Here is a 14,344-nt window from a genome sequence, read left to right as displayed (position 1 = left end):
ATTTCTGCATAGGTCGCCATTCGAAAGTCAATATATTTTACTTGAGCCAGGCATAGTCAAGGATCCTGAAGCAGTTGGTTCAGGATAATGCGAACCTTATTATCGGTTTCTAGCCAAACAGTCTGGATTTAAACCATATTTACCAGGTACATTTAGGAGTTGACATGTCACTCAATGAATCGTTGCAGTACATGAGGATTGCTGAAATAACTTGCAGTATGGCTTTTTGGTTATACATAAAACTAAGAAATTGCATCAGGATCGATGTAGACAAATCTTCAATGAGACTCTGCATAAAAAGTATTGTATCAGGATAAAACTATATCCATATACTGTAGACTACGGGAAGATTTGCGGTTTTGTCGCACAGACCTCCAGAGAGTGTAAAGCACATGCATCTGTTTGACGGAAAAAGGGAGTCACTTCAGAAGTGAAAAGTCTTATCGAGTTAGTGCTTTAAATGCTTGGAATGCTAGAATACGGCAATGTGAACTACGTGTCAATGAAGAAATTCAAGAATTCAACACAAAACTGACTGATATGCATGGATGTATCAAGGCGATAGCTCAAGCACTTGACTCCCATCATGAACAGTAGTCTCAAAGTATATATAAATTGTAAACTGTCTCAAAAAAAAGCTTCATATACGGCAGCATGTCGTCAACAATGTGTAAAGTTACTGAGGTGTGGAAGGCTATTCAACGGAAGATACGAAGTTAGGGGAGTTGCAATGAGATCAACATCTATCAGAAATGTGTAAGTCAGTAACCTACAGTTTGAAGGGACTGCTAGAGCCTACTGACGGAGGTAGAAAAGCAGAACAAGTAGAAGAAGGAGATGATGGAGCAAATGACTCAATCAGTCGTATCAGTAATGTTCAATTAGACAGAACATACGGTGTTAGCAGGATGAAACCATATGTTCTAGGTAAGCACCAATACTAGTCAAGAATGCAATATGGGCTGTGGATGAAGAATTTCATATTAGAGCTAATATACTTTTAAAAAATCCTAGTATAAAAAAGTATACCCTGAAGGATACGAAAGCATACTGAAAGCATATGGTCAAATATTATACATGATCGATGCACATATAACCCCGAAAGGATGAATGAAAGCCTCAGTGGATGATAAATACAAGAGTACAATTAAAACATGACACCAATAGTAGCAGCTGCACGTAGAGTGGGTGAAGGTAAGATTGGACAATAAATACGGGGTGGTCCATTGATCGTGACCGGGCCAAATATCTCACGACATAAGCGTCAAAGGAAAACACTACAAAGATCGAAACTTGTCTAGCTTGAAGGGGGAAACCAGATGGCGCTATGGTTGGCCCGCTAGATGGCACTGCCGTAGGTCAAACGGATATCAACTGCGTTTTTTTAAATAGGAACCCCCATTTTTATTGCATTTTCGTGTAATACGTAGAGAAATATGAGTGCCACTTACTTCGCTTTGTGGTAGGCAGCGCTATAACAGTCACAAACATATGGCTCACAATTTTAGACGAACAGTTGGAAACAGGTAGGCTTCTTAAAATACAGAACGTAGGTACGTTCAAACATTTTATTTCGGTTGTTCCAATGTGATACATGTATCTTTGTGAACTTATCATTTCTGAGAACGCATGCTGTTAAAGAGGGATTACCTGTAAATACCACATTAATGCAATAAATGCTCAAAATTATGTCCGCCAACCTCAGTGCATTTGGCACTACGTGTAACGACATTCCTCTCAACAGCGAGTAGTTCGCCTTTCGTAATGTTCGGACATGCATTGACAATGCGCTGACGCATGTTGTCAGGCGTTGTCGGTGTATCACGATAGCAAATATCCTTCAACTTTCTCCACAGAAAGAAATCCGGGCACGTCATATCCGGTGAACGTGCGGGCCATGGTATGGTGCTTCGACGATCAATCCACCTGTCATGAAATATGCTATTCAATAGCGTTTCAACTGCACGTGAGCTATGTGCTGGACATCCATCATGTTGGAAGTACATCGCCATTCTGTCATGCAGTGAAACATCTTGTAGTAATATCGGTAGAACATTACGTAGGAAATCAGCATACATTGCACCATTTAGATTGCCATCGATAAAATGGGGGCCAATTATCCTTCCTCCCATAATCCCACACCATACATTAACCCGCCAAGGTCACTGATGTTCCACTTGTCGCAGCCATCGTGGATTTTCCGTTGCCCAATAGTGCATATTATGCCGGTTTATGTTACCGCTGTTGGTGAATGACGCTTCGTCGCTAAATAGAACGCGTGCAAAAAATCTGTCATCGTCCCGTTATTTGTCTTGTGCCCAGTGGCAGAACTGTACACGACGTTCAAAGTCGTCGCCATGTGCATAGAAATATGGTACGGTTGCAATCGATGTTGATGTACATTCTCAACACCGACGTTTCTGAGATTCCCGATTCTCGCGCAGTTTGTCTGCTACTGATGTGCGGATTAGCCGCGACAGCAGCTAAAACACCTACTTGGGCATCATCATTTGTTGCAGGTCGTGGTTGACGTTTCACATGTGACTGAACACTTCCTGTTTCCTTAAACAACGTAACTATCTGGCGAACGGTCCAGACACTTGATGTCGTCCAGGATACCGAGCAGCATACATAGCACACGCCCGTTGGGCATTTTGATCACAATTGCCATACAACAACACGATATCGATCTTTTCCGCAATTGGTAAACGGTCCATTTTAACACGGATGTATCACGAAGCAAATACCGTCCGCACTGGCGGAATGTTACGTGATACCACGTGCTTATACGTTTGTGACTATTACAGCGCCATCTATCACAAAGCGAAAAAAGCGTTCCAACTAAAACATTCGTATTTCTTTACGTACTACACGAATATGTAATAAAAATGGGGGTTCCCATTTTAAAAAACGCACTTGATATCTGTTTGACCTATGGCAGCGCCATCTAGCGGGCCAACCATAGCGCTGTCTGGTTTCCCCCTTCAAGCTAGACGAGTTTCGTTGTTTGTAGTTTTTTCGTTTGATGCTTATTTCGTGAAATATTTGGCCCCGTCACTATCAATGGACCACCCTGTATATATATATATATATATATCATCTGAATGAAATCATAGACTCATTATGACTAATATATGAGTTGAATAAAATCATAGACTGCTAGGCTGATTACGCCTGCTTACCTCATGAGCTGTCACTGGTAATACAGGTAACACAGGAGAAATATTATCAATGATATCTGATCTCCAAGAAAGACGCATCACTGCTTACGAGGACTGGATGATTTATTGCAGGCTGAACTCATAGATATGCAAGATTCCTCACAATCGAATAACGGTTTCAAGTACATTCTAATGGTCATAGATACATATTCCAAATTTGCTTTGGTCCTGCCTGTGAAAGTAAAGATGAGGAAGGATGTTTCAGTGGTTTTTGAACGAATGTCGCAGACTGGAATGAATCGCAGCCCCAACAATCTTCGGGCCAACCATGGAGGTGAATTTTACAGCAGGAATTTGAATGCAGTATTGAAACGATATGGGATAAACAATCTGCCAGGAAGTTTCTAAATACTTAAAAAATCAGCTATATTGAACTTCTGGTTTCGCGGAGTCACCATTTTAATTTGGTTGTATTCTGTATTTAGAAGTCCATTATCGTGGACATCAATAGGTCTCTTCTAAATTGTGTACCGAGTAGTGCGATTATAGGCGTCAGTGATTTGTGGAAGGATGCTTAGCAATTTGTACATTCTGTGAAAATTAAATCGTTTCTACATCCAGTTTTTGATCATATTGTTCAACTGTTCGACAATAATTGCTTTCGAATGGGAGAATGTTGTTGTTTCATTCATTATAAAAACAATGTTTGAGAAGTCCTATTGAACTGGTCAACAGAGATATTTATAGTTTTAAAGGTGCAGCACACAGATCCAAGAGCATACATCTTGAAGGACAGTGATGGTGAAGAAACAGGTGGGAGTTTTTTACATAGTGGAGTTACAGAAAAGCTCTTAACCGAATATGGTCCTCAGTGAGAAGATCATAAGACATTGAATGCAAGGTTGTCATGAAATGGCCCAGCTTCTCATCAAAGCACACAAAGCACAACAGCTGCGGGAACACTCGCAACTTGCTATACAATAGGAAACGCAAACCTCAAACTATACAGTCGTTTGACATGAATGCTGGGAAACATATCAACGGAGGTTGAGCAATGTCCCGCACAACTTTATTACACTATATGTAAAGATCGTCATATTTTAGGCAAACATCTAGCTGATAATGCTATACAGATACGTCGAAGAAAAACACTGGTATAGAACTACACATTGCTGCATTTGTGGTTGATAAGGCAATGCATGCCAAACTTAAACTGGGTGCTGGAATAACGTTGAAGTAAATAATGAATGCAACTCGTCGCACACTAAAGAAGAAGAAAAACCCATGGGATGTTTAAAAAAGTTCATCGAATCAGTGGTGACAGAGGTGAAAGGTGCACTGTGCCAGAAAGGAGGAAAGAAAAGATGTTCTTAAACGGCAATGGTTCTGGCAAGAAGCTAAATGGCAAAATATGGCCATGTAGGCAATTGCTATCGTTAAAGGCCTATACAGGGTGGCGAAGAAGTCAATGGACGCTGGGCTCTGATTTAAATAAAAGATTGAATATAAGTTTCACTACAAATACAATGCTTACAATTATTTTTTGTATTCAAACGATTTTGTCTTCATTAACACATCTTCGAAGTCATTTTGCAGCACTGCTACATACTCTACGGCATAGTACGGTATCAGTGCCCAAATCATGAAATATGTCGTTTATGTAGTCCTTTAGTTAAGCAATGGTCTGAAGCTTTTGAGAATAAAGAGAGACCGTGATAACACCCCATAGGAAAAAATCCGTGGGCGTGATATCTGGTGATCGTGGAGTCATGTCAGTATCTGTCCTTCAATCAATCACTTTTCTTTGGAAAGTTTCGTTTAAATAATCGGGGACGGCAGTGACATAATGTGGTCGAGGACCATCGTGCTGAAAGTAAACTTCTTGAAAGTTTTCAGCGTACGTCATAAGTCCTGGCACCACGTAATTCTGAAGCATAATCAAATAGTTATCTCCTCTCAAAATACCTACAGAAAATATGGCCCAAATATGACAGACGATGATAACGCCCCCCAAACACACCAGGTTGATTCAGTGGTTGTTCTAGCAAAAGATTATTATCAGCATACCAGTAAGTGCAGTTATGTCTGTTAACTTGTTCACTGAACTGAAAATTGGCGTCATAAGACCTCACAATTTTATTGAACATGTTAGGATCGTGTTTCTGTTGGCCAAATATCAGTTCACAAAACTGAAGCCGTCGATACGGATCATCTTCAAGTAACCCATATCGTGAATGTGGAATGCAAGCTTTAAACTTCTGTTTGTGCAAGATTTTTGCACTGACCTTGGCGACAAATCCAACGCAGTTGGTTATAGACTGGTTGATTTTTGTGCACTTTGGGGTACAGCTAAACATACCTGAAATTCATTTTCTTCAGTTGTGAATGTTATTGGGAGGCCAGATCTTGGTGCATCGATAACAAATACATGTTTTTCAAATCTATCTCGTAAGTCGTACTCTGTTTGACTAGACGGAGGATTTGATCTTAAGTGTCTTCCCCTTTCGTTAACACCCGTAGTAGCAACACTTTTATAAAATGTTTTAACGCGAAAAATTCTGTCTTCTTTTGTTAACATCGTGAGATTTCGGAGCAGTACAGCTGTAAACACGTCTCACAAATGTCGCTTTCTACAATTCACTATTTTGATTATTGTGTTTGTTTTGTTTGTCATTGCATTGTATACCAACTTGACAACGTATAGTTATCACAATTTGGCAATAACAGTTAAACGGGTTAAGACTTCCTACAGTATGAGCAGTGGCTGGCTCATGTTACGCATTGGATTAAATGTTGGTTGCTATCCTGTGTTTAGTCTCCCGCGGGTATCGCGATTATGCTGTTATCCTCTCTCTCCACGAGTGGTACCAGCAGTGTGTATCGATATTCGCACCTTGTAATATCTTTGGCCTGGCGCTTATTGTTTCCAGCTGTGTTGTGTGCGAGGAGCAACGAGGAAATGTCCGTGGCCCGTAGTTTGGTCGGGACCGTTGGCGGCGTCTACGTGTGGTCAGAGTGTCTAGTGCTGTTCCCATTGCTACGAGGTCCGTACCTCACCTATGATGGACACGAAAGTTGAGTTTTGACTTAATCTACCAGAAAGTCACGACTGTTCACATTATGTCGTTTGGATTTCGTTGTCGACTGTTGGGACATTCTCGCAAGCAACAACATGTGTTTTCAAGTTGGCAAATTTTAGCCACCCTCCGGTGGAGTTTAACTGCACTTGGTTATTTTAAATTGAAGTGAACCAGCAGAATCTTCTGCCTTGTGGCCGTTAACGTTCCGGTTACCTGCCCTGGCTGTTGACGTAAGTTCAGGCTGTGAATTTTCCTCATCGTGTTTTCGCTGTCCAGCACGTGTGTAGTTTGACAGCTCAATGTATAATTAGTTGTGGGTGCCAATACTTTCTACATTGTTTCATTGAACTCCCTGTTGTGTGCTGGTCGGGTGGAGCGGAAGTTATCTTGCCGGTGGGTCCGTTGACTGTCTGTCCGTTGGGTTGCCGTCGGATCGAGAATGGTTGGGCTGCCTGCCTGTCTCACGTAAGCGAGCGTTAGTGTTTTAATTCCAGGCCGACCCTCGGAAACTTCAGAGCGCCGTTGGGTGTACTGCCTTTTCTTATTTGTTCTTGTTGTTTGTATTTGTATGGCTCCTAGACGATTTTTAAATTAAGGTTGTTTTGCCCTTAAGGCGTAAGGTTGTCTAGGCCTTCACCCTAATTTAAAAAACTTTTTTAAGTAATGCCTTTGGCTTTTTTTTAATTTAATTTTGTTGAGTCTTAAGTGATGGGCCTTCAGCCGATTTTGAATTAAAGTTGTTTTGTTCTCAAGGTGTCAGATAGTTTGAGCCTTCAGCCTAAATAAAGAACTATTTAAAGGTAAGGCCTTTGGCCTTTTAAAAATTTATTTTGGTTTGAGTCTTAAGTGTTGGGCTTTCAGCCGATCTTTTTAAAATCAGTGTTGTTTTGCTCTTAAGGTGTAAGACTGTTTGGGCCTTCAGCCTAATTGAAAGAACTAATCTGCCTTTTAAATTTCTGATTTTGGTTTGAGTTTTAAGTTATTGGCTTTCAGCCAATTTTAAATTTAAGTGGTCTTGCCCTTAAGGCATGAGATTATGTGGCGTATTCAGCTGGTTATTAAGTTCTGAAAATTATTGCTTCTTTTTTATTTCTTGGCTCTTGTAATGTTTGGTCAGATAAATGAAGCTGTATGTTCGAGTGGAACTGCCACCCGCTTATTTTGGCCCCTTTCCATAGTTTAAACTACCTGTCCTGTCCTGCAGGTTTAGCAGAGTGTCTCACAGTACTACGTCTTGCTGTTACTTTTGTTGTCTTTTAACCAACTGCCCAGTGACTTTTGCGCCACCATTCATTTAACACGGTACAGGAAAGTGCTTTGGTTGTGCATAAACAGCAACAGAAAAAGAGACCATAGCGATACTAACGGACAGATCGTTTAGAAATTTAGATCTGTTTACACTTCTGAGAAAACTTAAAATCCCGAGATTTCGAGACGTGTTTACGCAGGATGCATTGGGCGAGGCAATGTGGAAATCCAAAGAATGTAGTATTGTCACTTCAGACATTATGGGGTATATGGAACTCAGTGGGTTGCATATGTTAAAAAAAAGAAAGAAAACGGAATACCATCCACTACTTTGACTCGTTTGGCGATTAAGATTTGTGCCGTTGCTTTTCGGCGCTACCAAGGTTTCAGTTTACACCTCTGCAGACATTTCTGCCTAATGCTTTTCTCGACAATCGCACAAAAACAAGCATTATGTACGGGATACATACGGTATGTTATACTAAGTAAAAATGCCTAATGCTTTTCTCGACAATCGCATAAAAACAAGCATAATGCACGGGAGACATACGGTATATTATACGAAGTAAAAATGACTAACCTATAATAAACCAAAATGCAAGAAGACAGTCAGTACATAGAAGGAAAAAGAATTGTTAATTTACCCTGTCTTGGCAAAATTTGTCCACATGTTGATCATGTTTGTCCTAGTGATGTCTTCGTCAGATGTCTTGTTCAGATTAGGGTTACCATATGGCTGGTAGAATATTAGCCCCAATTCCATGCCATGACTTACACCTGAAAAGAAGAGACGACATTTTTACAATAAAAGCAGGAATAAAATCTATATATGATGGAAGCAGTATTAACTTGTGGGAGAAACAGTAGACTGGCTGAAGAAGACAACAAAGTAAGTGGGAATAGATTAGAAAAGAATTAACGGCATCAGTTAGTGAATGGGCAACTTATCAATAAATGTGTTAAGAGCTCTGACATTTAAGGTTAAGGAGGAAAGGGAGAGTAACATCGAACGTCCCGTCGACGACGAGGTCGTTGAACACAGTTTTCAGATAAGGCTGGTAACTGTTGTTGGATAGTAGCGGAAAAGATACAAGTGTAATTGGAGGACGTTCTGGAGTTGGAGACAGAGAAGAGTATTTGTATGTAAACTATATGTCTGATTCAAAACTTTCATTCGGAGATGAACATGATAAAATTCTCCCTTAGCATTCTTAATTTTCACTATAATAATCAGCAGTAGCCGTAATTACACTCCTGGAAATTGAAATAAGAACATCTTGAATTCATTGTCCCAGGAAGGGGAAACTTTATTGACACATTCCTGGGGTCAGATACATCACATGATCACACTGACAGAACCACAGGCACATAGACACAGACAACAGAGCATGCACAATGTCGGCACTAGTACAGTGTATATCCACCTTTCGCAGCAATCCAGGCTGCTATTCTCCCATGGAGACGATCGTAGAGATGCTGGATGTAGTCCTGTGGAACGGCTTGCCATGCCATTTCCACCTGGCGCCTCAGTTGGACCAGCGTTCGTGCTGGACGTGCAGACCGCGTGAGACGACGCTTCATCCAGTCCCAAACATGCTCAATGGGGGACAGATCCGGAGATCTTGCTGGCCAGGGTAGTTGACTTACACCTTCTAGAGCACGTTGGGTGGCACGGGATACATGCGGACGTGCATTGTCCTGTTGGAACAGCAAGTTCCCTTGCCGGTCTAGGAATGGTAGAACGATGGGTTCGATGACGGTTTCGATGTACCGTGCACTATTCAGTATCCCCTCGACGATCACCAGTGGTGTACGGCCAGTGTAGGAGATCGCTCCCCACACCATGATGCCGGGTGTTGGCCCTGTGTGCCTCGGTCGTATGCAGTCCTGATTGTGGCGCTCACCTGCACGGCGCCAAACACGCATACGACCATCATTGGCACCAAGGCAGAAGCGACTCTCATCGCTGAAGACGACACGTCTCCATTCGTCCCTCCATTCACGCCTGTCGCGACACCACTGGAGGCGGGCTGCACGATGTTGGGGCGTGAGCGGAAGACGGCCTAACGGTGTGCGGGACCGTAGCCCAGCTTCATGGAGACGGTTGCGAATGGTCCTCGCCGATACCCCAGGAGCAACAGTGTCCCTAATTTGCTGGGAAGTGGCGGTGCGGTCCCCTACGGCACTGCGTAGGATCCTACGGTCTTGGCGTGCATCCGTGCGTCGCTGCGGTCCGGTCCCAGGTCGACGGGCACGTGCACCTTCCGCCGACCACTGGCGACAACATCGATGTACTGTGGAGACCTCACGCCCCACGTGTTGAGCAATTCGGCGGTACGTCCACCCAGCCTCCCGCATGCCCACTATACGACCTCGCTCAAAGTCCGTCAACTGCACATACGGTTCACGTCCACGCTGTCGCGGCATGCTACCAGTGTTAAAGACTGCGATGGAGCTCCGTATGCCACGGCAAACTGGCTGACACTGACGGCGGCGGTGCACAAATGCTGCGCAGCTAGCGCCATTCGACGGCCAACACCGCGGTTCCTGGCGTGTCCGCTGTGCCGTACGTGTGATGATTGCTTGTACAGCCCTCTCGCAGTGTCCGGAGCAAGTATGGTGGGTCTGACACACCGGTGTCAATGTGTTCTTTTTTCCATTTCCAGGAGTGTATTTCGTGAAATTCGACAACTATAAAGGCAGAAGGAACCGATAAACCGACGTGACGTAGTTCGAAATTTGGGCTTCGTGAAGTCTGTGCGTTCAGTCTGTCGGCCTGAACATGGTAGATTGGATGAGTAAGTTTTATCTTATGTGTGATAATCACATCTTGATAGTTAATCAACGGGATTCTACTGGTGATACACGTAATGAGTTTTACTGACGTCGCCGAGAAATTTCCCAATAGAGGTTCGTCGTCGTATCTGGGTTTCTAGACGGAAATATTGAGATACCTACAGTAGATAAAGTTAAATGAATTGAATAACGTATTCTTATGAAATTCCTGTTTTTGTTGACTACTTTAGAGTACGATTTCGGTTTGTAAGGAGGAAAACTGATTACAAACTAGAAGTATGCTATATAGCTTGAAAATTATTTAAATCGACAAACTGTAAGAGGTTACACGGGACACCAAAACAAACCTTTTCCTTTATCAGCATGATTACCTATGAGCATTTTTTAATCCTGTATAGGGGGTAATCGCTCTCAGCATTCGTGCAATTGCTCATAGAATGGAGAGGAATCAGACGAATTTAAGGAACATCCTTCATGAGCAATTTTCATCCATTTGACTCACAACGTGTGAACGGAACCAGATGATCATCTACTCGGAGCGCAATATCCACATTAGTTATTGGAGCAGATTCAAACGCATCCTACACTTCCGTCCTCCGTGCTGTTTGCTGATGAAGCCGCATTCGTGAGTGATAGGCTCTACAACATCCACAGTTCGCGTGTTTGGGTGAGGTTAATCCACGATCTACATTTACTTGCTCTCGTCAGTTGCCGTTCTACGTGAATGTGTGGGCAGATGTTGGTGACTGTGTAACTGAGACATACCTCCCACATAGGCGGTTAAATAACAGGCATTATTAGAATTTCTTCGCCAGAGAATTGTCAAAATTGCTGGACGGAGTGCCACTCGCTACAAGACCTTACGGTTCGAGCATGGCCGGGCGCTGGCACATTTCAGTCATTCTGTGCGTCGATTTTTGAACCAGTAGTTCCCAGAAAAGTGGATTGGGAATGGTGGTCCTGTACCATGGCCTGCTCGATCCCCTGATTTGACCGCTCTGGACTTTTTTGTGTGAGGAGGGATGAGCAACCATATTTAAAAAAGACATGTTGACTAAGAAGATCAGATTTCTCGGATAGTAATAATAGCAGTATGATTTAAGGACCGAGTTGGACCGTACATGACCCACAGGTGCAACCTCTGTTTACAAGTCGATAGAGGCATTTTAAACTTCTAGTGTAACTGAAGTAATTATTTGACTTAATGTTGTTGTCTATTGGCACTAAAGAATTAAAACTTGTTTGTGTTACTTTTTTCGTCACGGATAACCTATCAGGAAAGGTGTTTTTATTGTTTCATGTAACCTCCTATAGTTTGTTAGCTTAATTAATTTTCATCCTGAGAAAACTCCCTCCACCGGTTTAAAAAACACTCACAGAAAAGTTTGGCATTAGAGAAAAATATTTGTTTTCGTGTTCCGTATAACACCTCAGAGTTTTTTTTGTTAAAATAATTTTCACCCTGTGTTTACAAAGTTATTATCTGGCAGTATGTAATGGGAATTATGTGCACTTTGCAAACCCCGTGTTTTGCGTCATACACTGTGCATAGGAAAACACGCCAAGTACCCATTGCAGGTAGATGTAGGTGCACAAAAACTGTCGCGTCCTGAATAGAACAAGTAATTTTGTAACATGTTGATTGCTGACGCTTTATTTTATCATGAAATATGAGAGTAGTATAATGGTAAAGTAACAGTGACAAAATGAGAAAAAAGGGTGTCATTACATATTACTGAAACCCATTACCGTATAAGATATCGCACAGGCCTTACTGCGAATCTTGTATTACCTAAATGTGAACTTTGGATGGTTGTCATTAATGCACGTAATCTGCTGCGAATGTGCAGGCCCTGCACTATATCTACACTTAGAATGTAAAGGCGCTTGAAAAGTGTATCGCTCTTATCGAAAACACGTCGTTGTTAAATTGCAGACTAGTGTTAATATAATAAATGAAAGATTCATTTCACCTGAAAAAACTTGCACATATTGTTACAGGTATGGTACGGCAGGTTGGAGAAATCTGTGTCATGGACTGGACTGTGAGACAAATCTGGAGAGTTTCATGGAAAGTGAAGTAGAAACGACTAGCATACCGTAAACCAAAATGCAAGAAGACAGTATATAGAAGGTAAAAGAAGTGTTAATTTACCTTGTCTTGGCAATATTTGTCCACATGCTGGTCATGTTTGTCCTATTGAGAAACATCGCTGTTCGTACGAACTGACTGGCTTATGGAAAGTCTGCGTGATAGTATGTGACGGAAATTCTGTGAAGACACTCCAGTGTAATTTGGCCTAACGAAACTTGTGATGTTGGCAGATAGTACATACACATCCGGTGACGGGGAACGTACAGTTTTATGTACCTCTTGAAAGTTGATCTAACAGGTCGGTCAGCCTTATGTAGTGCAAACTGATGTGATTAAAGCAGACACAACGCTCAAACGAATGAAGAGGCTGCCATGGCGCAGACGAAGGGGTTCGTAATACTGGTGAATTGTGAGACACTATTCAGCAACGTGCACTATTTTTTAAGCATATTGTTTTGCTTACATGTAACATGTGCAGTAACATCTAATAAAATATTGTTTCAATAGCATACTTGAGTTTCTCCCGGTGTACGAAATGTTCAAATAGTTACGAGAACGCAGCCGCATGAAGTACTCGACAACCGGCGTTATTTCGACAGGTCCGCATCATGCATGGGTGCCTATTCTCTACCTTTTCGCCATTGTGCCGATCGTTTCGGTACTCAAGAGCACCGAACGGTCTAGTACTCGAATTAGAGCCCGTGCATTATTCAGTATGCATTTCGGTAGCGATACCGTTCGGATCTAGAGAACCAAAGCGTTGTTGTCGGTTTGCGTCGCACAAGCCAATCAAAAGCAAGCGGCCACAGATCCGCGCATGCGCACTGCAGCGCGTACAGCGCCACAAACACAAAGCGGCTAGCAGAAGAGACAGGCGCGCTATTCTTCCAAGTACCGAAAATTGCATTTACGATGCCATAACGCATGACGCCGCATTCCATCGAGCTGACGTGCCCGCCTTCATCGCTGTTGCCTCCTCCTTAACAGTATCAGGCGCAGTATATTCATTTCCATGATTCTCAGCTGAAATGCATGGAAATTTTTATAGTTTCCCTGACCGCATGTTTCCATGCATGCACAATGGCGTATTTGATTGTATTCTGCAGATTTCGTAAATGCCACATTACGTCATCTTATTCTCATTCACACTGATATCGTGTTTTGGAATTTACGTTTCGGAAAATGAGTTAGGAATAGTATCTAGTACCGCATTGTACTAATATAGCTATAAAAACACCCGAAAAATTGATTCTGAGAGTTTCAAAGAATAAGAATATAAATAGAATGTGATTATAACTCGCTCCTAGAGATCCAGATGATTAAGTAGCCCACTTTCCTATACGATACGTCAACGATTTGGGTCTTAAAAACAAAATTGAAAAACGCATTTCGAGAGCTCCTGCAGTTCGTCAAAGTTTATAACATGCATCTCATGAATGAAAATGTTTCGTATATGGCGCTACAGTCTAAAAATATTACGGTGGAGATCGTTCATCTCTGTCTACTGTTTTTGAGGGTTCGATCGCAGATAAATACTTGTGAGAAGCAAGATTATGAAGATGACTGCTGGTAGTTACACTCTCAGTAATTTATGTTGTGCTCTTAGTTTCCTAACCGCATACTCGGAAATCGCTATATATTCGGAAAAAATGGTGAATTATTTCTGACAAGGAAAAATATGAAGGTCACTATCGTTTGTTTCACTCACAGAAATTTCATATTTCGTTTTTTGATCACACAGTAATCACAAAATCATTACTGAGGAAGTGCGCTCTGACTTGTAAGTAATAACGAATATTGCAGAAAAATCTTAACACGAATAATAACGTCTCAGAACGTTTTGCATATATGAGGAGGAAACAAATTTTTTTTGCACCCATCCGTGGGCGAACCAGTGTCCCTGCGCGCAACACTCCCACGCGCTAACCAATTGGCCTCGCTAAACAGCAGCAGAGAGGAAAGTA

The 14,344-nt window shown here is 42.1% G+C and overlaps 1 protein-coding gene across 2 annotated transcripts in view; it reads right to left on the bottom strand.

Moving 5' to 3' along the window:
* The window catches only part of LOC124622620 (cholinesterase 1-like), a 207,293-nt gene that overhangs the window by 16,430 nt on the left and 176,519 nt on the right, over positions 1 to 14,344 (bottom strand). For both annotated transcript variants that reach the window (XM_047148387.1, XM_047148388.1), the window contains exon 10: positions 8,134 to 8,266. In XM_047148387.1, the coding sequence (XP_047004343.1) occupies positions 8,134 to 8,266 (133 nt within the window). The remainder of the gene's footprint in view (positions 1 to 8,133; positions 8,267 to 14,344) is intronic.

The sequence above is a fragment of the Schistocerca americana genome, chromosome 7 (assembly GCF_021461395.2).
Source record: "Schistocerca americana isolate TAMUIC-IGC-003095 chromosome 7, iqSchAmer2.1, whole genome shotgun sequence".
NCBI lineage: Eukaryota > Metazoa > Arthropoda > Insecta > Orthoptera > Acrididae > Schistocerca > Schistocerca americana.
The sequence above is the reverse complement of the archived record's forward strand: the minus strand, read 5'-3'. Positions and strand labels throughout refer to the sequence as shown.